The sequence below is a fragment of the Leptonotus elevatus genome, chromosome 10, assembly GCF_054856555.1.
Source record: "Leptonotus elevatus isolate MCC_2025b chromosome 10, RoL_Lele_1.0, whole genome shotgun sequence".
In the NCBI taxonomy this organism is placed as follows: Eukaryota; Metazoa; Chordata; class Actinopteri; order Syngnathiformes; family Syngnathidae; genus Leptonotus; species Leptonotus elevatus.
The window spans coordinates 9563458-9591435 of record NC_141248.1 but is presented as its reverse complement, the minus strand read 5'-3'; the positions used below and the strand labels follow the sequence as shown (position 1 = coordinate 9591435).

At 37.5% G+C, this 27978-nt stretch overlaps 1 protein-coding gene across 2 annotated transcripts in view; it reads right to left on the bottom strand.

The window, feature by feature from the left end:
* Positions 1 to 353: 353 nt before the first annotated feature.
* LOC147166959 (contactin-4-like) overlaps positions 354 to 27978 on the bottom strand; it is a 141329-nt gene continuing 113704 nt past the window's right edge. Inside the window, exons 12-23 of one of the 2 annotated variants that reach the window (XM_086087419.1) lie at positions 27280 to 27407; positions 19208 to 19383; positions 16523 to 16643; positions 15105 to 15263; positions 14162 to 14311; positions 9613 to 9683; positions 6128 to 6362; positions 5786 to 5901; positions 3919 to 4105; positions 2846 to 2958; positions 2585 to 2753; positions 354 to 868 (exon numbers count right to left, since the gene is read on the bottom strand). In XM_086087419.1, the coding sequence (XP_085943545.1) occupies positions 777 to 868; positions 2585 to 2753; positions 2846 to 2958; positions 3919 to 4105; positions 5786 to 5901; positions 6128 to 6362; positions 9613 to 9683; positions 14162 to 14311; positions 15105 to 15263; positions 16523 to 16643; positions 19208 to 19383; positions 27280 to 27407 (1717 nt within the window). In that variant the 3' untranslated portion in view covers positions 354 to 776. The remainder of the gene's footprint in view (positions 869 to 2584; positions 2754 to 2845; positions 2959 to 3918; positions 4106 to 5785; positions 5902 to 6127; positions 6363 to 9612; positions 9684 to 14161; positions 14312 to 15104; positions 15264 to 16522; positions 16644 to 19207; positions 19384 to 27279; positions 27408 to 27978) is intronic. The other variant, XM_086087420.1, reaches the window with a different exon arrangement.

Below are 27978 nucleotides of genomic sequence, written 5' to 3'. Positions count from 1 at the left end.
ATCTACTATGAAAGTGTCTTCCAAAGGTGTACAACAAAGATCTGCATCTCATTTGTCATCTTGTGTGTAACTTGATTTGATGAACTGTTATGAAAGTGCCAGCGTGGACACACTCAATGTATGTGCCTGTATTGTATAAAATGCAAATAGGCCTATAGTAATGGTTTGCTGTCAACTTTCATTCTTCACTACCTATTGGGAAATTTTAAACCTGGCATACTGTTAATTAGTGATGGCAAAATGAAGCTTCATGAAGCATTTGCGATATCTTTTGACTCCTCTAGATGGTGCTCTTGGTTTAAAGATAAAGGCAAGGGCAAAGAAAATGGATTACATTTGCATTGCATCTTTGAATCATGAGTGCCATCTAGAGGAGTCAAAAAATATCGCAAATGCTTCATGAAGCTTCATTTTGCCATCACTACTGTTAATCATCACCCCAATATGTCTCGACTGCAGGAAGAAAGAAAAAAGTAAAGCTTGTAATGTCCTACAAAAAGATGCACACACAACATTTTGTTTCTCCTCTTCTTATGAAATCTGCTTTGGTAACAACATCGTCATGACATCTGTACATCTTCCTCTTGTAGCCAAGGTGCTGCAAGGAAAAACCTTCCCAAATGTCCCAGTGGCCTGTTTTGTATTTGTATTTTCACCGGTGTATTCCTTCAGCCTCTAAATCAAAACGAATGGGTCTAGTTACACCGAAGAGGTCTGCCTATGTTCCGCTGTAGACTGTCTTCACTTCAGATGCAAGGTCTGCCGGGAGCTGTTCGTCATAAAGATGTCCGTGCAGTGAAAGACAGCGCTATTGTACTGAGGGCTGATAGAGTGGAGACCTTGGATGCCGAGCCGACTGCATTGGGACCTGAAAAAGTAATGAGAGCATAAAGACTGGCAAGAATACTGAGAATTGTTTTTCTTCTAGTAAAAGAACTGTCTAGACTTACTCTCTTATGTTTTGATCAGCGTTATTTTGTTTTTATGTGGACGGATTGTGCAAAAGCACGCTCGTTGACTTGTTTCTTTCAATGTAGACGTGTGGTGGATGGGGTGGTGAAAAATATGAAAGGTATTACCACATATAATTCATGCAAAAAAGTAGATAAATGTATCAATCACAATTATGTAATTCAGGCAAATGCGACTCAGCATTGGCTCTGTATTGATGTGAGCAAGACATAACTGGTTTAGCAAACAACATGCTGCTACAGAAGTCATAAATACTGTGAAGTAGGTGTTTTTAGGTGATTACATTTTTTAATTGTAATTAAAAAATTGCATGACTTCAATAGTTAACTCACGATTAATCGCAAATTTTATATTTGTTTAAAAATATATTTTTTAAAGTTTTCAAACTCTTTTTAACATAAAAGTGGGAAAATGTTAAACTAATAGAAATATGGCTGCATCTTTTAATCATTGATACGGTAATTTCATAATAATTTTTAAAATTGAGTTAAAATTAAAAAGATGTACTGTACTGTAAAAAACGAATGTGATATTGATGTGTGTTGAGGTCATTTTTCTGCCACTAGATGGCATAATTGCATTTGTAAGACATTGGTTGACAGCTCAGTGTATTTTTCTTTTCATATTAAGAGCTATCTAATCTTTAACATTAAGTAACAGTACAGGCTTTCCAAGTAAGGGGCGGTCATTAATCGCGCGTTTAAAAAAATTAAAGGAACTATAAATTAACTCAAAATGAACACACTCATTTTGACATCCCTACTGTGAAGTAAAGTAAACTACAATTCTCAAACCACTGTTTGGCCTTCCCACTTCTGTACGAACATGTAGCAACCACGAAAGCTCACATATACATTTTTGTACTTTATTTCTTAATTATTATTATTTTTAGCTATTTCGTTCGTTTTTGTGAACTATAATAACCCTGCTCTACATCAGGCTTGGGATGATATGGTTTACACTTGCACCAGTTTGTTTGACCCTAATTATACTTGAACACAGCTTAATACAGCAACAACAACAACAATGATAATAATAACAATAATAATGATGACAATGATGATAATAATGATGGTGACAATGAAAATGATAATAATAATAACAATAATAATAATGATAGTAATAATAATAATCATGATGACAATGATGATGATGATGATGATAATAATAATAATAATATTATTGATGATAATAATGATGATGATGATGATGATAATAATAATAATAATAATAATAATATATTTTGTTGTGAATTAAAATTTGGTTTAAAATTGCCCAAGAAATGATTAAGATTTTTTTTTAATGCTGACTGTTTGATGCTTGACATGTTTATTTTCTATTCAATTTTCCCAGTGGGACTATGAACAAACTGAAGGTCATCTTGTTTTGGAATAGAACACATTTGACTTTGGAGGTTGCACTATAATTTGTGGTACAATAATTTGCTGTTCCTTACGGCGTTTAAATAGCACTAAGGTCTCATGTAGCACTTTATTTCCCTGCTCTCTGTGCTCTTCCAGATGATGATCACTAATCTCTCCTGTTCAGGCAGTCAGCAGGGGAGCGGATAATGCAGCTGAGCACAGAGGACACTAACTAGCTCTCCACTGACCTGGTACCCTTGGGATGGTGATCTGCCGGCTACTGCTGCCTTCCCCTCCCTCGCCAAATGGTTTTATCTGGATAATGTAATCCTCATCAGTGGGCAGGGAGAGCTCCACTGAGGTGGTGTTTGTCTCCATGACATTGGGATGACTGTGTTGGTTCTTTTTGTAGAGCACCTAACACAGTTAAGCCGGGCCATTAGTTCAAAAAAGTATAGAAACAAGGATTACCCACAGATAGAGAGGAAAAAAATGACAGGATTGCTTACTTTATAGCCTGTGACCTCCGACTCATTCGCCAGGGCTCTAACCTGCTCCCAGTTTAATATGATCTTGGAGTTGGATGTGTTCCACATCACTTTACCGGGAGGCTGGCTTGGTGCTGGGAAAAAAAAAAAAAAAAGGGAAAATGTAGCTTCATGAAGCACTTGCGATATTTTTTTTTACTCTTCTATATGCTAAGTCTTGCTTTTACGGAAGAGGATTAGGGCCAGAAGAAAGAAAAAAAAGGTTGGCAGGATTCTGACTTTAATCTAAAAATTCTGACTTTAACTTTTTCCCTCCCAGCCATTTTCACTGAAGCAACCCCCCTTCGCTCCCAGCTGTTTTACTGCATTTATACTGATTTTGCAAGGCCCACATGCTATAAAAACATGGAACCTACCAAAAGAAAGATTAGAGTCTCTTCTTTTGTCAGGAAAAAAGTATATTTCTATCTGTTTTTGTTTTGCAGCAATTAGCATTGGAATATAGTTAAGTTTCATCATTATTCTATTATTTTAACATGGCTCTGGTTGACCTCTTTTGCTTTCCTGCCACTTGCTTGTCGTTTTTCTAAAAACTAAACATTTTTCAATCGTTCTCTGCAATTGAGAGGCTGCATCAAAGCCGTGCTCTAGCATAAAAAACATAAACAATTTATAAATAAGTATTTTTGATAATTAAAGCATTTAAAATAGAATATATTTATACGTTTTTGGGAGCAAATGAGTTCAAGTGAGAATGCTGGCTTTCAAGTCAAAATTCTGAGAATAAAGTGAGAATTCTCACTATAAAGTCAGAATTAGAATTCTGTGATTAAAGTCAGAATTCTGATTTCAAAGTCGGAATTCGAGAATAAAGTGAGAATCCTGCCAAACTCCCCCCCACCTAATCCTCTTCTGTATGGTTAAAATACGAAAGCTAGTGCAATGTAAATAGATTAAATCTCCACTGCATCTTTACACTCAGTCCCATCTAGAGGAGTAAAAAAATATCACAAGTGCTTCATGAAGCTTCATTTTTCCATCATTACGGTAAAGGTGTAAATCCGTGGAAAGCAGAAAGTAGACTTGCTACGTACGTGGCTTTTTGGTGGTAATGTTGATAGTGGTGCTGGGCGGTCCACTTCCCGCAGTGTTAGATGCTCTCACCGAGATGTAATATGTGGTGCTGCCTTTTAAACCGTGAATAATCGTTGATGTCTGGTTTCCCACAGTTCTGTGCACAATGCCTGTGTCCTCCTTTTCCTTTCGACTCCAATACCTCAGCTGAAAATCAACAAGGCAGAACAAGAGATGGACTCAAAACACAGACACTTTCAAAGGATTTGGTGACATCCTGTCAGGAAAATAAGATGATGTGAAATCATCTGGATGGAAGACGCAGTGTTAGTTTCTACGCTCAATGTGATCCACATGTGTCAAATGGACAAGTATGATAGCTTAAGCTGAGTGATGTGGGGGGGGGGGGGGGGGGGGGGGGGGAAAGGCGAAAACAAATGAAAGGAGCAAAAATATTCAACAATTCCCTGCCAACAAATACTGATAACAGGTTTTCTTTGTCACTGCGGTTGTCAGGGCAGAAACAGCAGACATGCTTCACGTCTCAAATATAATTTGACTTTCCTTGCAAGAATGCTTTGCTCAGACCTCGCCCGCTCCTTTGTTGACTTTTAGTGGTCAACAATTGTTATTGCTGCCACTTTGTGCACTCAGTGGAAGAAAGTAGCGCCTTTGTTCACATCCTGGATTGCAGATGATCGCAATTAAAATGACAATGGCCATCTGAGCGGAAAGGCAGTGTGTGAGACTGTTGTTGGCATTGTGGAAGTGCAGAAATGGTTATAAGTTACAATAGGGCTGTACAATTAATCTAAATTCAATTACTGTTTCAATTATTACACTCCACAAATACAAAATCAGCATAATCATAAAAAAGATAATTGATACTAATTTTGGAGCTTATTTATTTATTTAAAAACAACCAATTTAATACATTTTGTTTCATCAAAAAGGAACTTGCATAATTATAGTGTTTCTAAAGAATTGTATTTGTCTTAAAGTTTTTCATTAGTTTTTTTACGTTGAAACATTTTCTTGTTTTGCACCCAAAAAAATCATCCTACTGCACAGTGCACATGCTGCACTCCAACTTCAAGTTTTTGACAGCATAAATGAATAAATATATATTATTATAAATATATATTATTATAAATTATGTTTGGTCCAAAAGGAAATTACATAATTATAGTACATTATATTATAAATGTGCAATTTTTTTCTTGTTTTGTACCCAAAAAATCATCCTACTGCACAGTGCACATGCTGCACTCCAACTTCAAGTTTTTGACAGCATAAATGAATAAATATATATTATTATAAATATATATTATTATAAATTATGTTTGGTCCAAAAGGAAATTACATAATTATAGTATATTATATTATAAATGTGCAATTTGTTTCTTGTTTTGTACCCCAAAAATAAATGATCGTCCTACTGCACAGTACACAAATAAATAAATAAATATTATTATAAATTCTGTTTGCTCTAAATCTAACTTACATAATTATAGTGTTTATATGTTGTTGTTTTTTTTAAATTGGGCTTAATATTTTAAATGCTAAATAAAATCCCCAAATAAATAATAATTTGAATAATTGTGATTATTATTTTTTTCCCATTATCGAGCAACCCTAAGTTACAGCATTTGAAAAAGCCTCGGGACTATCTTGGGCCATTATGCATGCAGCAAGCAATTATCTTCTTTGCCCAAGGTATTGTACATTAGCCTAAGACATTCATCAATAATAAAAGAGAACACGATTCAACCGTCCCCACACCTGCACACACACGCACACACACACACACACACACACACACACTGAGTTGCGAGCACTGAAAGTAGACATCGAGTAAACGATACACAGGATATCATTGTTGTTTACCTCGTAGCTCAGCACTCTTTTCTTACTGGCATTCCAGGGAAGAGCTTTCCATGAAACTTCAATCTGGGACGCTGAGAGGCTCTTGGCACGGACCCTCGTGGGGGCTCGTCCGGGTTCTGAAGTTTTAAAAGAATTACAAAGGCGTCAGAAGTAGCTCTCAGTTTTGATGATCACTCCAAGTGGGAACATTAAAAGTGTTTCTGTTTTTTTCTTCTTCTTCTTCCAAACACCATAAACATGCATTTCCTCTGAACTAAAGCCACTATTCTGACCAGATACATTAAGCACTACACAGCGGAGTCAGCAAAACATTACAAGTAGGACGGAAGGCAGAGTTCTCACCTTCCTCTGCAGAGTAGATAGTGGTGACGAGTCCGAATGGACCTTCTCCCTCGTTGTTGTACACGCCGACTTTCACGTGGAAAGGTGAAAAGGGCTGGATGCTTTCATTTTTGAAGACATATTTGGATGTCTCTGCGGAGGGCACAGCAGCCTGCATCCACCCTGTGGCACCGTGGGGTCGAAAAGCAACAACATAGCCAAACCCCGGTCCATTCTGGAGCTCTTCTGGAACAGGCTACAACAAAAGCACACACATTATGCATACCAAGAGAAACAATAGTTCGAATTTCAAATGTGGCACCTCCGTTAACATTTTTTAAATACTTAACATTTCACAAAAGCTTTACCAATTTACAGGAATCAGTTATACATTATGGAGGTCTAAGCTTAAAATGTTGTTCAAGTCTGACAACATTACATCTAAATTTAAGTATTTTTACAGATGTCATTTATACTATATTATCAACTGGACTGTTTGTTTAAAAAAAAAAAAAAAAAAAAAAAAACCTTTTCAAATTTGTCATCGCAGGTCCAGCCTGATATCTAAGCTGGCCCTCAATGATAAAAAATGTCCTGTCCTCTGATTGGTTGGCCATAGCAAAATGTATATAGCAGAGGTGTCACACATGCAGCCCGCAAAAAGGTTTAATCTGGCCCGCGAAACGATTTTGTAGAGTAAAAATCTTTTTTTGCAAAGTCGGACCATTTAATCGCCCGACCACAATCAAAACATTAAAATTCCTAATTTTACAAGTATTCTTCAGAGGAGCAATGCAACTTGTACACGGAAACGTCCTGAATGTCATTATTTTACACACAACTTAAAATTACGGTTTGTTTAAAAACTTTTTTTTTTAAATCATACATCGACATAAACGTGTTAAATATGACACAAATTCAAGTACTGGTAAGACAAATACAGATGACAAGGATTAACGTCTTTATAACTTCATTGACTGCGCCACACAATGCATTCTGGGATCAATATACTATATATGCAAAACAGGTAGATTTAACATGTCCGGAACACATACAGGCAAAGTGTTGCCGCGTTCGTGTTATTTTTTGGAACAATATGATTGCAGTTGAGCTTTTTAATTTAGAGCTGGCCCACAAATAGCGAACATCTGCGTATATTTGACGGCAATTGTCTTTAAGTTATATACCATTATTTTACTGATCCGGCCCACTAGGTAATATATTTTCCTCCATGCGGCCCCTGAGCTAATATGAGTTGGACACCCCTAGTACATAGCCAACATATGCACACATGAATTAACTCATTTGCTTCCAACGTACAAAACGTTATATTTTAAATATTGCCAAGATTCCAAAAACGTATTTATATGTTTATTTGTTAAAAAAAATAAATAATGTTTTTTTATGCTAGAGGATAGAGAAGACTTTGATGCAGCCTCTGACCTGAAGAGGTCGCGTAAAACAATGGTAGTTATTACAAAAAATGGCCAGTAGCTGGCAGCAGAGTATAAGAGATCAGCCAGGGCCATGTTGCAAACAAGCTCTTTTCCCACTGTTTTAAACAAATTTGTGAATAATGATGAAACTTCACTATATTCTAATGCTAATTGCTACAAAACGGAAACAGATAGAAATACACTTTTTTTCTGATGAAAGAAGAGACTCTTATCTTTCTTTTGGTAGGTTCCATGTTTTTATAGCAATAAAACACAATATTCGGTGAGCCTTGCACAATCAGTCAATATCCAGTAAAACAGCTGGGAGCAAAGGGGGTTGCTTCAGTGAAAATGGCTGAGAGTGAATGAATTAAGATATTTCATAATCATCGAAAAATATTGACTGTGAACTGCTCCACGTGCTGTATAGTGGCACAGTTGTGTGACATTAAAGTGCTTTTTTGTATAGTATTGATGCTTTTTATAAGTGATGGGAAAATGAAGATATTTTTTGACTCCTCTAGATGGTGCTCTTGGTCCAAAGATAAAGGCTAGTGTATCTCTAAACCAAGAGTGCCATATAGAGGAGTCAAAAATAATCTTCTATCACAACTGCTTCATTTGTCCGTCATTACTTTCTATAATTATGACGTGTGAATGGTAGTGCTAAGAGGTGGGTTATGTCCCCATTTAGAGGCCGGCAATTGCATTTACATACTCCCAATTTTTTTGTACATTTTTTTCCTTTTGACATTTAATGAGAAAAAACATTTAGTGGTGGCTTTAACCTTATAAAGCCAAACATATCATCTTAAATACAAGACATTTTGAGCCCTCTATTTCATTAGTATAATATTCCCCCCATTAAAACCCTGACGTATATGATCTGCCACATGCATTGCACAGATAATCCATTGGAGGGCAGTATCACCCAGCTGATGGCTTTTCCATATATATATTTTTTTTTTGTCGAAAAACAAACATCCAAAGTAGTTTGCCTTACTGGGTGATGTGAGTTTTGAATACATTTGCATTGGCTTGAACAAAAACAACAAATAGTCTTTGTGGTTCATTACGTTGACAAAAAAGAAGAAAACAAATCCCCAAATTTCCACACGGTGATGCCAATTAAAAAAATGGCATGTCCGGCATGCCTACAAAGCTGTTTGAATGACACAAGGGGTTACTGTGCTGTGCCTCTGATCAAAGAGCAGGAACAAGGAGTCAGACAGACTAAAGACATTTCTTTAAAGACGGTGCTACAAGCACTTTTGACACAAGTTTATTCATATAAAGGAAGTTAATTACTCTACCATGCGCTGAATATATACAATACATATTAGAAAAGAAAGAAAGAAAAATGCGGCATCTGGTGGGCCACACTAATTGCAGTCACGGCAGGCTACCACTAGTGAATGGAGACAACAACCGGTTACTTGAAGTTTTCCTTTTCTTTTGATTTAGCTAAGATGTGCTAACTTGAAGGCAAAGCATAATTTTGCCCTTTTGGTGTTGAATGTCAGAAGCTATTTTCAAAAGAGAAGCGTTGTTTGAGCAGATGTCTAAAATTAAACTTGTGTATAATGAAATGTTAGCAAAGATTCCGAGGAGCTTCACAGCAGGGACTTCATTACTTTGAACTGCCTGAATTATTACAGGATTTGAAGGTACCTGCATGTTAGACAGAGCGGAAGGATACAATTATCTTAAACAATTTATTCTATACACAGAGTAAATCTCACTTTAAAAACGAATATCGGTATATTCGGTCCCAGTCTAAACAACCCTCAACCCTTGAGTGATTAAAAAAATAATAATAATAATAATAAAAAAATATATATATATATATATATATATATATATTACTCTCTTCCAAGTGTGAAGTTTAATCTGTTTAGACTGGGACCGAATAGTCTTTTTTTTCTCCCAAGTAAAATTTACTCTACACAATTGATTGTGTACACAGAGAAGCAAGTCATTGCTCAGCATTATAAAACACACATAGTGTCTGAATATATTACATCTGGCATACCACACCATTGGCTGACAGGACCCGGCTGGTTTGCTTACCTCCCATGTGATCACTAATTCTGAACGACTTCCACCGCCACCGCTCACACTAGCTGGTGTGACCTTCGGAGCTGGAGAACAAAAGAGCAATTGGCTTAGTCTTGCTGACGTGATGCTGGAAACTGAAATGGAGAGAACTTAAATGTGGAAAGATTTGTGTTAGACATAAGAAAGAGCATATTGACTCATTCAAACCCAAAAACGTATAACATATGTTTTTTAATACTTTGTCCTGCACTCTCAAAAATGTATTTATACATTTTGCATGTTTTTTTTTAATGCTAGGCTTTGATACAACTTCTGACATGAAGAGGTCGCTTAAAGCAATGGTAGCTATTACAAGAAAATGGGCAGCAGGTGGCAGCAGAGTGTGAGAGATCAACCAGGGCAATGTTGCAAAAAAGCTCTTTCCCCCACTGTTTTAAACAGGTTCGTGAATAATGATGAAACTTAGCTATATTCTTATGCTAATTGCTGCAAAACGGAACCAGATAGAAATATACTTGCAAAATCAATCAAAATCCAGTAAAACAGCCGGGAGCAAAGGGAAATGGCTTTTTGTGAATGAGTTATATATTTCTTAAACCTGTGGCTATGGTCTATGATTTTACAGTTCATCCCTGAAACTGCAACAAAATCTGTTCTTGAGGTTGATCAATCTTCAATTTGTTTGCACTTCATTTCCTGCATAATAAATCATACAAATTGATAAAATCCATTCTCATAATTTGGACCATTGAAACACCGATCCCGATAAGGTGATACTTTAAAATAACACTTTTGTGCGATTACATTTCATGTATGACATAACTGTTGTTAACATGGTAAAAGGAATAAAAAGTGTGTTTTTTTGACATTTAGTCCCTCTTTTTAGTTTATGCTTTTCATCTTTAGCTTATCATATACAGTACACCAGGGGTCTCAAAATTCTGCAAAGCGCAGGATGATATTTTGTGGCCCCCAACTTGACATCAAAGTTTAATGTTAGTTTTGCCCACAAATTTATTGCTGTGTTGTTGCCATGGGCATTTCGTTTTTGGTGTTGTTGTTTTTTAAATTACTTATGGGCTACCATAGTTCAGACTCATGGCAGCTTTTGGCAGAACGTAATTCTGAAGTGACACAAAGTGGAGGGAAAATAATAGGGGAAATATATTCTGTTACCTCGTCCCATTCATGTCTCTTTCAAAATCTGCCATGAAAAATGTTAGTGATCATTTGTACCGTTTACTGTGCAGCAAGGCTATGAAAGCTATGAATCACATAAAAACATCCTGGCCTGGATTTGATAGAACCTAACCTTTTAAAATGGCTTTTGACTTTATTACACAGACTATTTTTAATCTATCAATTAAAAAAGAAATTCATTCAGTTTGGAAGTCAGCCTTAGTTATCTTCCGAGGTGAACCAAGAGTTTTAACACAGGTCAATTTCAAATTTGTCTTTGTCAAAAATGTGTGCGTCTCTTTTTGCGTGTGATCAACTTCAGACATTTTTATCTTTAAGTGAGCTTCTTTCAAAACTGCAATCAGGCTTTAGGAAAAAGTGCAACACTATCACTGCTGCTACAAAAGAGATCAACAATATATATATATATATTGCTCTGGATAAAAAGCAGTACTGTGCTGCATTTTTTTTATTGATTTGTCTTATGCATTTGATACTGTGGAGCATAAGTTTTTAAACAAGTTTGTCAGTTTTGGTCTGTCAGGTTATGTAGTTTATTGGTAATAAATTACTTGAGCGACAGGACCCAATGCATTTATACTGATTTGTGTTCTGAAATTGTGAGCATCCACACAAGGGGGTTCCACAGGGTTCTAAATTAGGACCTCTCCTACTCATTATGGGGCATATTCTCCCGTTCTCACTTAAGTCAATTTATTTTGCGCCTTTCTTGAAACACACTTGAAATGCGCTGCAATTCTCCAATCTAGGCTTCTGACACGCCTCCCTATGTACCTGGTGAAAACTCGTGCAGCCACCAAAGTGATGTGACACATCAAATTGTGAGGATGCCTGCAAGTCCCGAAATTGTTTCCAGAGACCTGAGATCCATTTGGAATATATTTTTCACTTCAAATGTGAAGCAGACTTGCGTATGGATCCGGAAATTATACTGATCATTCCCAATGACGTGCGTGGCTCCTATAACGGGCTTCTTTGGATAAACATATTATTTTCATTCGCTATTTAATAAATAAAATTTAATAAGAGTACTGTGCTCATGACTGAATGCCTATTTGAAACTGTTCCATTAGCTGAAAAGCGAGTGAGCCGGCTGTTGTTCAAGTTTTGCCGAGCAACACCGGACACGCGACTGGCATATATCAAATAAAAACAATTGCCAGCATTAGAATGACTGTATGTTGTGAGCTGCGCTTTCAGACAAATTCTAAGCCACCAGCAAGAGCCAGAGGCCACTTGGCGTGATACGGCTAGCATGGAAGCAGTTAATTGAATCAAAACGTGCGATATGATGTTCCACCTTCAAGTGGCGCTAGTCTTTAGTACAGTCTCCTGAGCGTGCAAGAGGAAAGATGCTTCAGTTTCTGGAAGAATACGTGCATCGCTAGATTTGACATGGGACGCCCTCGTTTAAACATCGCTCCACCCGGTGTGCGTACATTTTATGAAGGTGCGTAATTGACACACTTAAGTCGATGGGAGAATCTGTGTAGGGGGGTGCTTTTTTTATTTTTTATTTAAGCACTCGGGAGAATATACCCCTGTATATAAAAATGATTTGGGACTAAATGTTCCTGATGTTAGTATGCACTTTTATGCCGATGACACAATCATTTACTGTTTTGGCTCATCATCTGCTAATGTTGCAGTATCACTGTGGAAAGCCTTTGATGTTGTGCCACACACACTTCTGCAGCTAAAACTTACTGCTAACAAAATGTAACTAATGTTGTCAAACTCCAGGAATTGTCTGTAAGTACTCCACACATTTCCCACTCTTGAAGGAAATGAAATTGTGGTGGTTAATCTGTACAAATATCTGAATATCTTGCTTGATGATGCTCTCACTTTTCCAACCCCATATTGAGAATGCTGCAAAGCAATTTAAATTGAAACTGGGATTTTCGACTTGTCACTGCAAACCCCCCCCCAATCCATTATTGATAATGGAGACATGTTACATATCGCCACACTCTTAAAATAATTGCTTACATTTTTGGGGAAAAATTATTATTTTTTTGGCTAAATCATCACCTCATGATGCAAAAGTTTAAAATTGTTTGTGTTTCCTGAAAAATCTGAAAACAATGACATGGGCAATTATTTTAAAGCCCCGCCGATATGAATGATTTCAGTTCAATCTCTGACAAAGATTGACTCTGTGTACCATGCTTCTCTGAGGTTTATGGCCTTGACCCATCATTGAGAATTGTACTCTCGAGTGGGATGGCCTCCTTTAGCTACCAGGAGGTTGGCTAACTGGTACACTTTTATCTACAAGGTCATTCTTGGACTACTGCCCTCTTACATTTGTAACTTCATTATACACAGTGTCAATTCTTACAGTTTGCGTTCAAATAACATTTTGTTGCTAACAGTTCCATTTGCTTTTTCCTTCTCTGCCTCTTCCACACGGAACAGAGTATTACAGACAGCTTTCTTAACTTGTAACTATTTTATCCAATTGTCATTTTGGGTTGTCATTTCAAATTGTGTTGTTTTATATTTTGTTGTAACTGTAACTTCTAACACCTCTTGGCTAGGACTCCCTCGGATAAAAGGATTTTAATCTCAATGGGACATTCCTGGTTTAGTGAAGGAAATAAAAAATGGTGAAGAGAAATGCCAATTCCAGCACAGGGGCACCCCGACAATGCATAGAGAAAGTTGTGGGGCCCAACAAATCAGGCATAATTACTCAACTAGTGTATGCAAATTACCAAGGAGAAGAAAGAAAATTGGGTCACCAATTTTGTTCCCATTCTGAAGAACCGTTAATGTTCCGAACTGTTATCAATAAAGATTGTAAAGACTGAATTAGCTGTACTTTTCTTGAATATTTGAACCCCTTTTTTGTAAATGCAGATTCTATCTCGACAGCCCCCACATGAATTGAGTTTGAGACCCCCCAAGCCAACTTGCGTCATAACACCAGTCTTAATCTGCAATGGTTCTACTTTGTTGAGTTCCAGTGCTAGACCATCCATCCCATTTACCCTATTGAGGGTGCCTGGTGATTTTGAGACTATTCCATTAGAGTGAGCGGAAAAGTACAACCTGGCCTCATCATCAGTAGTTGTTATCGCAGGGCTTTTAGGCTGGAGGCAGCTGCTTGAAAGATACCTATGAAGCAGTACACAAGCACTGACCTCGTTTTGGGTCATATTTTGGGGGTTCGGTATGTGTGACATATACATTACAACACAATACTACTTTCTAGTTATTTTGACAGGACTAAAGGGGAATATGTGATCTTAATTTAATCCTTCAATCACTTAAAGAGCAGATAAAAATAAGCAAATGTTAGAGGAGAACAAAGAAAAAAACAAAGAAGCAGCAGAGAGAGCAGTTTCCTACATACATGTCCCCTTTGTCTTGGCTTGTTTGGAAGGCTTGCTGGGTTCGCCAGTCCCAATGGTGTTGCTCGCCAGGACTCGAAACTCATAGTCCACCCAAGGGCTTAGGTCGATTACAGTAGCTGTCAGAAGGTGGCCTCCCACCACTTCAGGAACTGCAATAAAACAAACACTGCCTTCAGTATTAAAAAAAAAAATGGTGTAAATGTATAAACGTATAACATGAGCTTCAAACTGTGCTGTATGCTGACAGGTGAGGAGGAGCTCCACAGCATGTAGCCAACAGTGACCAGGTGGACTGCTATACTTCACATTGCAGTCCAACAGGTAAGAAAACAGTGACACAGACTAATTAATGAGGTTGACGGTTGAGCCTAGTGATGGCAAAATGAAGCTTCATGAAGCATTTGCGATATTTTTTGACTCCTCTAGATGGTGCTCTTGGTTTAAAGATAAAGGCAAGTGCAATGAAAATGGATTACATTTGCATTGCATCTTTGAATCATGAGTGCCATCTAGAGGAGTCAAAAAATATGGCAAATGCTTCATGAAGCTTCATTTTGCCATCACGAGTTGAGCCTTCCTTTTTTGGTGAATTAGTGGAGCGAGGTGCACAGTGCTGTACAGTATACTGCATTATTGCGGCCAGGCATGGGTACTAAGGGTTGCTGTTAAAGAGGATATGAAGTGGAAAACACGATCCATCAGCACGATCCATTTATAACATCACATGACAGAATCTGCACTGGCGTTATCATCAGGATGAGATTAATATTTCAGGATTCCCAGGCGTCTGATAAAATGGTGGCCAGTGGTCACGCTACAATAGAGCCCCATTTGGACATGGGGTAAAAATCACATCTCCTATATTCTCAGCGGAGAGGCAGAATAAAGAGCAGCCCCCTCAGTGAGATTGGGAGAGGCCACGGCTGGTTGGAGAGAGCTTACCTGTGGAGACAGCCTGCCACCCGAGGGAAAATGGTGTCCTGGCCTGGATGGTGTATGCAGTAATTGGACTGTGATTATCAGCACCAGGCCTCCAGGATAGAGTAACTGTGGTATCTGTGATTTCTTCTACTTGGATGCTGGTAGGGGAGCCTGGGGGACCTGGGTGATGGCAAAACCAAGCCAGAGCAACAGGGGAGAAGATAGATAGAAAGAGGGAGAAGAAATGTAAATTAGGAAGAGACAGAGATGACGGTTAGATTCACATTGGGTTTTAGCACCTACGGCAAATGCAGAGAAGTCAATGTGCTCTGAAACCGTTGGGAGCCATTCTGTCTAATTAGACGGGAAAAATTGGTAAACCTAGAAGAGATAATTCGCTATTTGGTATTTCTTTTCACCCTATTTTCCATTTCATTTGTGAGGCATAAGCTAGCCCAGCATGCATAGCCTACGTGTCTTCCACTCTTCCATGTTCTTCAACTGTAGACCAATAATTAATTCTTACACAAAAGCATTTGAGACAGTCAAATTAGTAATAGTCTAAATATTTTTTTTTGGGGGGGGGGGTAATATTCAGAGAAAAAACCTGCCCCTTTATAAAGTGGCAAATTTGTGTGAACCTACGACAAATAGCTATAGCCTAATGTAAGGATGTGTTGGTGGTTAATTGGACAGTTTATAAAATGAAAAGGCAGGATGGAGACGGATTTATTGTTAATTTAAACTTTACTCATCATACACAGCAGCGAGAGCGACAACACTTCCTGATCCCCTATCAGCTGACTAACACCAACCAATCAGAAGCTAGCATACTTTAGGTAAATGCAAGTCAATGACGGAGAGCAGCAGCTACTTGTATAAAATTAAAATACCAAAATGTATGAATGTGTAAATAAAAATTCCGGAAACATAACTATACAAGTAAATACACATTTTAACAAATTAACTTAAATGCTTGATCCTCAGGGTGTGGACCTTCACGAAGCGAGGCGTCTTTGTCGCTGGCAGTACCCAACGCTTCAAAGAGTGAATGCTTATAATGACATGGTTAATCTCTGCTAAAGCAATTACTATCTCCTTATTTGAAAACTCGACTGAAAAGTATTGGCACAAACATCCGAGTTGTACACTATGTGTATTTCTCGTAAGTTTCTAAGTTTTTTTCTCGCAAATCTGCCACTTAATAAAGACGCAAATTTGCCACTTTATAAAGTCGCAAATTTGCCACTTTAAAAAGTGGCAATTTTGCAAATTTATAAAGTGGAAAAAGTTGCAAATTTGAGATTTTATAAAATGGCAAATTTGCGTTTGAGTTTTTTTCTCAGAATATTGCCCCTACGCTTTAAAAAATATATAGATTTGTACGTGGCCCTAACTCGCCGCTCTGAATTAGAGAAGATGTGTGAAGTTTTGCTTACCTCTGACAACCAAGTCAACAGCAACAGAAACACTGTCCACCTTTGTATGCACGGCACAAGTGTATTTCCCAGCATGCCTCAGCTGGATGTTTCGAATCATAATGTCTCCTGCTGAATGCTGCTGCCATGCAAATAAAAATTACACACAGACACAAATGCACACATGGTCAATCTCCTTATTATGCTGAAAATTCTACAATCCAGTCACATTGGAGCGCAAACCTCATTTCCATGTTTGACTTGAGAAATAAATTTGTAATTCCACTCTAAACCTTTTCCTCCACCATCTTCTGCAAGGACACACAATGTATATGTCCCATGACTTTAATTACAGAAAGCCTACAAGCACAAACAGCTTGTGCTTGATCCTCGTATAGGTCTGGCTCGGTTACAAGAAGCAGTTAGGTCTTTAAGGGAGCAATTCGCAGCTTTTCAATATCACACAGTGAAGCAGAGCTGGCCTGGTAATAAATTGGACACAGTGGAAAGCTGTGGCACAATGACAGTAACAATTCAGCGAAGTGGTTTTATCTGTGTACTGGATGTGTACTGCAATCTCTCAGCACCACAAGACTGCACCATGGATTTATTTTAAACTACAATAGCTGAATCATAAGAGCGAATTGATCGGTTCCACTCCTGGTTTTGCTTTTCTTCCATATTCCAACAGATTTTAAAATAAGGTTAGACTTTCGAAAATAAAACAGTACACCACATGTGTGAAATGTGTGCTGCAAACACTCCCTCTGAAATACAACATGTGTTCTTGAGTCTGGATGGATGATAGGTATGTAAATTTCGTTCTATTTTTTTTTTTTTAATAAACTACAGGAAGCAATTTTCTGGCCATAAATAATACACTTGATACAAACATTCCCTCTGCACTGCGGCTGAATTTGTTATGACTATGCTAAAAGAGGCCACGGAATAATATTGAAAAAAAACAATGAACCCTCATTTCAGTGTTCTCACTTTTATTCGATAAAATGCTTTGGAGAGGTCAGAAGCAAAATTACTGTGTTTTATAAAGCTGGTACACTGCAATTTAGGGAAGTGCACCTACACTCCTGTTTCCTTGACAAGCAATTACTGTACTGAAAGATTGGAGAAGAATAGGATTGCCAACTGTCCCGTCTTAGCCGGGACGCCCCGTATTTTGGGCTAAATTGGTCTGTCCCTTACAGGACCTCAAATGTCCCATATATTGACTACCAACTCTTGTAAATACAGCCAACTGCACTCTATATCGCTGCCATCTGGGCCACGGGAGCTAACGTTAGCTTAATGTTGTATTGACAAGTGACGAGTGTTGGCAAGTTGCTCGTCGTGTGACGTCTGTTTGCGGAGTTCACGTGGACGAGGTAGAGGCACACTGGTTAGAGGAAGAAAGCGGAAGAGTGTAGATGCCGTGTGTGCGTAGACATCCAGCGTGGCAAACAAAAAATTCTAAAGTAAGTAAAGGTTTCACTATCCTGTCTCAAATCAACCACAGTATTACCATACAAACACGGTATTAGCAATCTAAGATGCTAAATCTGTCACCACGAATAAAACAATGAAAACCGTAATTTAGCCCTCAATGAGACCTACTAACTCATTGATTAATCACAAAAAATGATGGCATTAATCATGTATTAACGCAGATTAATCACACTATTCATTTTGACCACAGATGATCTTTTAGCTTGACAGAGGACGGTTATGTTAAAGGTAGCACATGTTGTGTTTGAACAATAAACATAACTACATGCTTACACTGGATTAGTGCATTGCATCAATTTTATTTAGTTGATTGTGATGTGTTGCATTTAATTACATGCATAATAGTAGTTCTTATTCGAAAAATCAGTTGGTAGCATCTGTATCAAAAACGATTGAATAACATCTTACAGTCATGTTGTAACTTTAACACTTTTTGTCCTCATCATGTACAGTTTTCCTAGGGTTTCTACAAATACTATATTGTTTTCAAAAGGATTACACGATGTGGGGAAGTGTAAACTGTCCGTATAACTAAATGGATTGCAAAGTTAAGTTGATCTGCATCTTTATGTAATGTGTAAAGTCGGGGTGTAACGGTTTTTGAATTCGTCCTGAACTGTCTCGATTCAGACGTCACGGTTCAGACATGCGGCAAATACACAACTTCATTGCAGTATCTGCAGTCCAAACTAGGTGGCGGCAATGCACCTAAATGAACCAGCACTAAACAAAAACATAAATGAACAAATGAAAAAAACTACAGACGAAAGAGAGGAGATTGAAGACCAACCAGCTTCATTTAAAACCGATGTGTGGAATAATTTTAGTACCTCAATAATTTTAACAACTGCCATCCTTGAATCATAATTTTTATGCAAGAGAACCCATTGCACTGGAAAAAAAGTCACTGTATGTGGTTATTTTATTGTTTATTTTGTTAGTGGATCTTTTATGCATGTATTGAGAAATGTATTATGAAAAATGAAATATATTTAGGGCAGGCAATGTGCATATATTTATGTATTTTTTTATTTCTAAAATAGCATTTTTGCCATCTGGTAAGAAATGTGTGGTCCTATGTGCCCCCTTGCAGCCTTTAAGTTGTCCATCTCTGGTCTCGGCTATATAACCATCCATCCATTATTTGAGCCGCTTATCCTCACATTTGACATATTCATTATAAAACATTATAGCTTGACTTACGCCGCCCACTTTCTCAAAAAATCCCCCATGGCTACCGAAGTGGATGAGCTGCTCATTGAAGAACCAGGTGAACTTGAGTTCCAGTGAGGAATCGTGGCTCACTTGACAAGGCAGGACCACACTCTCCCCCACAGTAACGTCCAGGTTTGCAGGTGGAGTGGTGATGATAGTGGGCTCTGGAATAAATAATAAAAATATAACAGTTACATTAAATACCCTGCTTTAAAGGCCGTGGCCATTATTTACAGGAACAGGAACAGAAGCTGCTTTTACCAAAAGCCATGCTTCTCATCATCTACATGAACGTGTCAGGCAGTTTATTTATTTATTGAGCGCTACAAGGGACTAAGCACACAGCACATGAAGTAGCTTGCAAAGCTACAATAGCTGGTATTTGTTTTAGCCTGAGTTTAGGACTCCTGGGATTTGGAGACGTGTCCCTCCTGCATTCTGAGTAGTCACAGTGAGTCACTGTCAACTCAGCCTTTAGCCTGGAACTCCAGATATTCCCAAAGCACAGCAGAAGAAAAACAGTAAACACAAGTGAACACCTCTTTGAGCAGGGAGGAAGGCAAGTGTCCCCTATCTGCACTTGGGCACATGCGGCACATGAGGAAGGTGAAGGAATGAGAGAGGCCACAGAGGGAGATGCTTTATTCATCAAGTGAACAACAACCTCACCCCTGTGGTGGGTGCTGTGATTATTTTTAATTGCTACTCAATCTGCGCACAAAATTTAGCTAAACTTGTCAAACGATCCTTCGAAAAGTATAGATTAGAAAGTCCAGGCAATGCATAGCCTTCATCAACCCTGAATCCAATGCGGTCAATGTGTTGGCCTTTTAAAATCTACAGACAAATGCAGCTCATATACTGTACTTAGCATGACATTTAGTGGATCAATTTTTCCAATGTCGGCCAACAAATGTATTTTTTCAACAGTGTTGCTACTACTCTCCCTGTATATATATATATATATATATATATATATATATATATATATATATATATATATATATATATATATATATATATATAGTTTAGAGGGTGGGGGCAATATTCAGGGGAAAAAAGTCATAAATTTGCGACTTTATAAAGCGTCAGATTTGCGAGAAAATAAATAAGGAGATAGTAATTGCTTTAGCAGAGATGAAGCATATCATGTTAAGCATTCGCACTTCGAAGCGTTGGGTACTGCCAGCGACGACTTGTTTTGCGAAGGTTCATACCCTGAAGATCAAGCATTCATTTGTTAAAATGTATATTTATGTGGACCAGAATTATTATTTATGCATTCATACATTTTGGTAGCTAAGTTGATACGTCAAGTATGCTAGCTTCTGATTGGTTAGTGTTTGTCAGCTGATAGGGGATCAGAAAGTGTTTGTCGCTCTAGCGGAGTGTATGCCGAGTAAAGCTTAAATTAAGAATTCATCTGTCTCCCTCTTGCCTTTTCATCTAAAAAACAGTGTCCCATTAACCACGAACAAATCCTCCCATTAGACTATCGCTTCTATTTTTTTTTTCTTGCAAATTTGCCACTACATGAATTCAAATTTGTACGTTTTTTCTCAGAATATTAACCCGCCCCTCTGAACAAAAATATATATGTGGCCTTAATATGCTGTCGTATTTCTATACTGTAACTTTGTATTTATTTTTTTAATCCAGCTCGCAGACAAACATAAATAAAGCAATAGCATGGAAACAAAACAAAACCCTCAAGAAGAATCTTCAGGGACACACTTATTCAGGAATATTTTACTCCTCGACCTACGCACCACGGTAACATGCTATAAAGCTTTATTTGCTTTTTATCTCTCCAGTGGGATTGTTGTATCTGCCTCTTCTCTCATATGAACTGCTCTCATCGCAGTTTGCGTAGCCTGATCTCTAGAAGTAGCTCAAGGGATTCACTTTGACAGATGAGGAGAAAGGGTTCCCTTATTACTCTCCTCTGTCACCATTTTTGACAGACTATATGGAAAGCAAGGTTGCTTACTTACATGGCCACACAGAGGGATTTTAGGCCCACTGATTGATTTCGGTCACATGTAATGCCTTGTTAAACCTCAAGAACTGAAAAGACACCAAACCCACAGCTGGGTTAATTCGCGACATTTGAGTGACCCTTGTATGTGGATTACGGCAGTTCTTCAATATTCAAACATGCCTCAAAATTGATCATATTGTTATTTACCTAAATAAATCAAACTTGCTAACTTAACTGAAACGTCAGTTGTTGTGTCTCGGTAAATTCTAAACTTTCATACATAAGCAACAATACTAAAAAGGAGTAGAAATAAAGAGGTGTTTATCTTTACTTCCCAGACTGCGGTCTTAAATGCAAAGAGATGAATGTCCACAAATCATCGTTGCAAGCGTACTTCACATGTATCTCACTTTCATTTCCCATTTTTAAGTTACGACTAAAGGTTATTGTCCCTTTTAATTGACGTCCTGCCATCTTGCAGATAATTCTACAATATAATCTGTGTTTGTTATTGACATTATATTTGATTTTTAAGAAGAACATGCCTTGAGGCAAAATTTCCTTGACACTAGTAGTGAGAGTCTCGGAGTGACAACTGGGGTGTATGGTGTGGTTTTTTTCCCGCAAGACAATGCCATGCTAGATTTTGGACATGTTACAACAGCGGGGCTTCAGCGTTAAAGAGCTTGAGTATTACGGTCTTGCCAGCAGTCCAAACCTGTCACCCATTGAAAATGAGTGGCACATTATGAAGCACAAAATATGACAATGGAGACCCAGACAGTTGTGTAACTGAAATGTTCTCCTATTGAGTGAATATTGGCAAAACAAAAACAATAAAGCTGATCAGTTATATTTATTGATGAGTTATTAGTATCACACATTATCAGTCTTATCTTTGTAATGTATTCAATTGAACATTGTCCTATCTAGATTATGATCCCAAGTTTTTATATAGTTTTGAAAATGCCAGTTTAAAAACATTTGTACTGAAAACTAAAAGTGGTTCTACATTTTAATAACTAGGGGTGTCAAAATTAGTGCATTCATTTTGAGTTAATTTAAAGTTCCTTTAATGACACAAAAATTTATAAATGCGCGATTAATGACCGCATCTTACTTGGAAAGCCTGTACCGGGGGAATTCCAGTTGCAATGCAGGAGACACGTCCACGTCAAAATTTAACAGCGATAAATGTAATAATAATGCAAATATTTGTGGAGACTGGGTCAAATTGTATTTTTCAATTTCAAAAATTTGCAGAATTTCACAAGCTACTTCATGTTAAAGATTAGATAGCCCTTAATATGAAAAGAAAATGCACTGAGCTGTCACCAACGTCTTACAAATGCAATTATGCCATCTAGTGGCAGAAAGTTGACCTCAACACAAATTAATATCGCTTTTTTTTTTTTACAGTACAGTGCATCTTTTTAATCATAACTAAATTTTATGAATAATGAAATTACTGTATCAACAACTAAAAGATGCAGTACCAAGAGTTTAATTTTGTTCCCACTTTTATGTTAACAAGAGTATGAAAACTTGATTGTACCTTTAGAACAGATATAAAATTTGTGATTAATCGTGAGTTAAGTTTTGAAGTTATGTGATTAATTTCGATTAAACATCTTAATCATCTGACACCCTTAAACAAAGGTATGTGTGGGGGGTATGGGCTGGGTGCATTATGTTGCAATAGGGTGCAATGTTTAAATCTGACCAGCGGAGGAAAGCATTCACTGCCTTAAAAGAGGCTCTAAAGGAGATGCGCACATTCTAAAAGTGAAGACAAGCCAAATACCATGTTGGAATAAATGCTATATTTTTGTGTTTTACAGATAAAACAAAATATAAACTGCGAATCATGTCTGCACCATTTTACACAAATAAAAGTGGAGCAGGAAAAGGTAGACTCTGACTGTTGTCACACATATTTACTCACTGTACTATGTACTAATTGGCAATGTCTCAGGCTTGGTGAAATCTAAATTCAGCCAGTGCATGTCTAATCAAATGCAATTAATCTGTTAATTCCCCCCAAGTGTTGGCATAATGTGGACATTAACAAGGCTCATTTAATGTGACTGCTCCTCCTTAGCTGTTTTCTAGGTGACTCATATTCAGAATGCTTCCTGACAGGTATTTTTCTGCATTCATATTACCAAAGTCAATTGGAATATAATACTGTCATCTCCCATAATAGCTGCTCCCAACACATATTTGTCCCTCACTGAATAGGTTTCCAATTCTCATTCAAATAATTGCATGTAAATTACCCTGTCACGTTTATTAGACAATATCAAATGTGACAGAAAGGCATAAAATCATATTGGGCAATATTTGTACATCAGCTGCAGAAAACTGCTTGTACAGAAAGTAATGGAAAAGGAGCGAAATGGGTGTCAAATAAAGCCCGACTCTCTGATAACGCAAAGTCCATAACTGCAGTGTCTATTTATGCTGAGAAGACATTACTAGGCGCCGTAGCTTGCAGCTGCATTGGAAAAATCGCACAAGCCGACAACAACCCGGACGTGCAGTGAGCAGCAGGTTTCAACCTGCCTCATGACTGCCCGAGGGTGAAGGCAGTCAAACTCGTATTATGGTTTGTGTAAAATGACAAAGATTAGGTGATCAACAGAGATAAAGAGAAAATGATTTCATTATGATTCCTTTCAAAAAATGGCACCACAGTCTCAGGCACAATTCTAGCTTTTTCTTAAATCTTTCACAGGTTTCATTTTTGTAGGAGAGCTCACAATGGGGGCAAGAGTGAGGTGTTGCCATAATCAGCAGCAATGTGCACTCAAAGCTCTCTACCACGTTCTTGACTGCTGCTGACTTTCTAGCATACATAATGTATGAAATCTGTGTTTTATCATTCGAAAGAGAATAAGGAAACACATCTTGATTGAAGTAATCTACACATGACAGTGTTGGACCAGAATGTTTACCAAATTAAATGATGGGAGGTGGATTCTTGGATAGAAAAATATTCAGTATTTATCATACAAGATTGGTTTGAACATGACTGTTGATCTTTGTTTAATTTATAAACTGGGATGTAACAAACAACTAATGAAATAGGAACATGCTGTGTAAAATATTTTACTTTCCTATGAGACAGATGAAAATTATACAGTAGAGCGGGGAGTTTTTTTCCCCCTCCCATAGTGAGTAAAAACAACTGTTACGAGTCTACGACACATCACTTGACTAGCTATAGTTTAGATCATTTAAAATATTTAATTCACACATTTTCATTTGGCAACCGTATGGTGATTTATCTGCCACAAAGTGGAAGCACTTCACTTTACAAAATGAACTCTACACATTTGCACTTACAGTATTCTGAAACTGGGCTAGCAAAATTCAAAGTTGAATTGAGAAAGACCCCTAAATTCCAACTCATTTCTTGAATTGGAATAGGGGTGGCAAACAGGAAGGAGTTCCAATTTCAATTGCAGGGACTAGAATTGAAATTCCGTGTGATTCAAGGAAATTCATGATGCAAAATGAATTAGTATTTTACATTGAAGCATCCTATATAAACATGAATTTCATACAAATAGCATTGCAAGGATATTATGTACACAATCATAGTAAAGTGTTTTTACTTAACATTAAACTCACACTAGGGTCATTGTACCGTGCCCAAGCACGCTTGCTGCTAAAGTCTGGTAGTGTGAGCGCAATCGATCTGCGCCTGAGTATTGTTCGGATCCCCAGTTTAGCACGGTTGGGAGAAATGGGCCAGAGAACGATTGGTTTGAATTTGGGTTATGGTTGAGGTAGTGTAAGGAATGGGGGTAGGCCATCATTTTTGATGGTTGAGGTTTGGGAAAGGATTATGGAAAGGCATTATGCCAATTAGATGGCCCCACAAAGATAGCACCGTGAAGATGTGTGCGCGTGTGCCTGTGTGTTTAAACAGCTAACCATTTTGAATACAAACCGAAAAAGAATTCCCAGAGGCCAGCATAATTCAATAATTCAATAAATCTGAAAAATAAGTCTGACAAGGAGGCTTGAAGGAGAAGCAATAATCTTAGCAACCTTAGCAAAAGCGGGTCATAGTAAGGCTATAGTTCACTAAATATGTCAGCAAGCCCCCTACAAACTGAAGAATGAATACCCAGTGGAAACAGAAAAGAAAATTTAGCAGTGTGCACAGACGAGAGGCCCTCAATGTGCAGCACTTTATATCCAGTTCCCATTAATTTTTAATGAAGTATAATAAGTCACAGCACCAGAGCAGGAAAGCAATCCCCATTGCAGATGATCTAACAACATGAAGTCTTTTTCCACACAGAGTATCCTCAGAGGCAGTGAGAGAGAGTGGCGAGTAATTTCAACACGTCTGCAGACACACGTGGCGAGGTGCCTCACTTGGAGCGACAGCACTGCTCTTCAGGACTTGCTATATTTGCACAAGAATAACCTATTAAAAAGGAGAATTTTGTTTTTTGGGTGTTTTTTTTTTTTTTTTTTTAAACTTCAGCGTAGGAAACAGATGCTTAAAAAAATCAAATAAATCCCACTCAACTAGGGGTGCTAAAAAAAATCGATTCGGCAATATATCACGATATTACAGCGCACAATTCTCGAATCGATTCGATATGCGGCCGAATAGATTTTTAAACATCACATTTTTATGGGAATATTCAACAAAACGTCTTACTTACGGTTAGGATTCACACATTAAGCATTAATATTTTATTTCAGTGCTGTTCAAACATGAAACAGACTGCAACCAGTTTGTTAAATGCGGTGGCTCAGTTAAAAGTCTGAATTTTCAGATGAATAAATACATTTTCATACAAATCTTACAGTGTACATGCACAAGTTTACTGATTAATATTTTCTAAATTTGAGTAAAAAAAAAGAATCGCAATAATCAAATTATAGCTTCGCATCGGGATTAATCGGTATCGAATCAAATCGTGACCTATGAATCGTGATACGAATCGAATCGCCGGGTACTAGGCAATTCTCACCCCTACACTCAACATAGCTGCAAAAGTGCCTGAAGACACTCGCATTTACATATAGTGCCAGTAGCACAATTGCGTGTCCTCCCTTTTTATTCAAAAGTGTATTTTTAGCACTGTGTGTACCAGCTCAGAATGTCGTTGGGAGCTGGGAACGTTAATGCTAATTCACACTTTTACACTTTTAAGCATTTTTCTCTCTCTGAAATGGCACTGTCATAGAAACCGGTACCCTGATGGGATAGATGGCTGGATCGATAAACAGATCGATTGATCAATAGATTGATTCATACAGTTGGTCTGAGGTGCAATTCTAATTACAACGTTGTCTTGGGATTTAAGTTTAATTTGTTCCATGTCCATGCTCATAACACTTGTATCTCAAATCATCGTTCTTCATTACAATGAATAGAAATGCCATTAATCTGTTCCAGCCTGCAAACCAAATTGTTTGGGTCTTTTTTAATAATAAAAATAGCACTGTATAATATTGCGCTTTGTAAAAATATGTAGTAATTTCATAAGTAAAGAATGTAATGTAAAGTTAAACAGTTATCACCATTTTTGCTTCAGTTCAATGAACATGGATTGTGCTGTTGCTTCTGGTGTGCGCACCTTAGCCACTGGCGGGCAGTAATCCACAACAATATGACTGGTATGGTAATCATTATTCACAAAGAATAAAGAATATGTGCCTGTGGGTATCTTTATATTATCTGTGTATTTGTGTTACTCCACAGTTTTTGTTCAAACATTTGTTTTTATAAGTGTTAAAAGACTTGAGCCTGTCTATGGCATTTTCAATTTTGTGTTAGCATTAAGATAGCCACAATGTGTAGTTTGCTTTGTCTTATTTTTAGTTTGACAATAAAGTTTAACTGGGATTTACAATAAACAGCCGAAAGCCTCTGTCCTGAAGAATTGTTTACTATCTGCCAAATCATTGTGGCTTGCTATGAAGTGATATTTTTGAAAAAAACGATGTATCATATCTCAAAACTGATTATTTAAAATCACTCATGTACAGGGTTCACGAAATCCACATACTCCTGTTCTGATAAATAGGAACTGGAAATTGAAATTACCTTTAACTGCGAGGCTTCCTGTGCTGCTAGCCACGCCAAACTGGTTCCTCGCCATGCATGTGTAGGGTCCAGCATCTGATTTGCTTACGTTCCATATGCGAAGATTGCCATTATCCAGAATGGAAACCCTGTGGTCAAAATATACAAATGGTGTGTTAAAGAAAGTTATTGTTCAAGTACAGCACCGATTTTATATTACATATACAGTACAGACTAAAAGTTTGGACACACCTTCTCATGCAACTTTTTTATTTTATTTACATGGTTATTTACATTATAGATTCTCAGTGAAGGCATCAAAACTATGAATGAACACATGTGGAGTTGTGTACTTTAAAAAAGGTGAAATAACTGAAAACACATTTTATATTTCTTCAAAATAGTAGAAGTGTGCTTGTGCCCATTTTTAAGAACAAGGGAGACGTGGCAACTACAGAGGAATAAAGCTGATGAGCCACACAATGAAGCTATGGGAAAGAGTAGTTGAACATTTGTGAACAGCAGTATGGTTTCATGGCCCAAAAAAAGAGTACCACAGATGCAGTATTTGCTTTGAGGATGTTGATAGAGAAGTACAGAGAAGGTCAGAAGGAGCTGCATTGTGTCTTTGTAGATCTGGAGAAAGCTTATCACAGGGTACCCAGAGAGGAACTGTGGTTTCGTATGAGAAAGTCTGGAGTGGCAGAGAAGTTAGTTCAA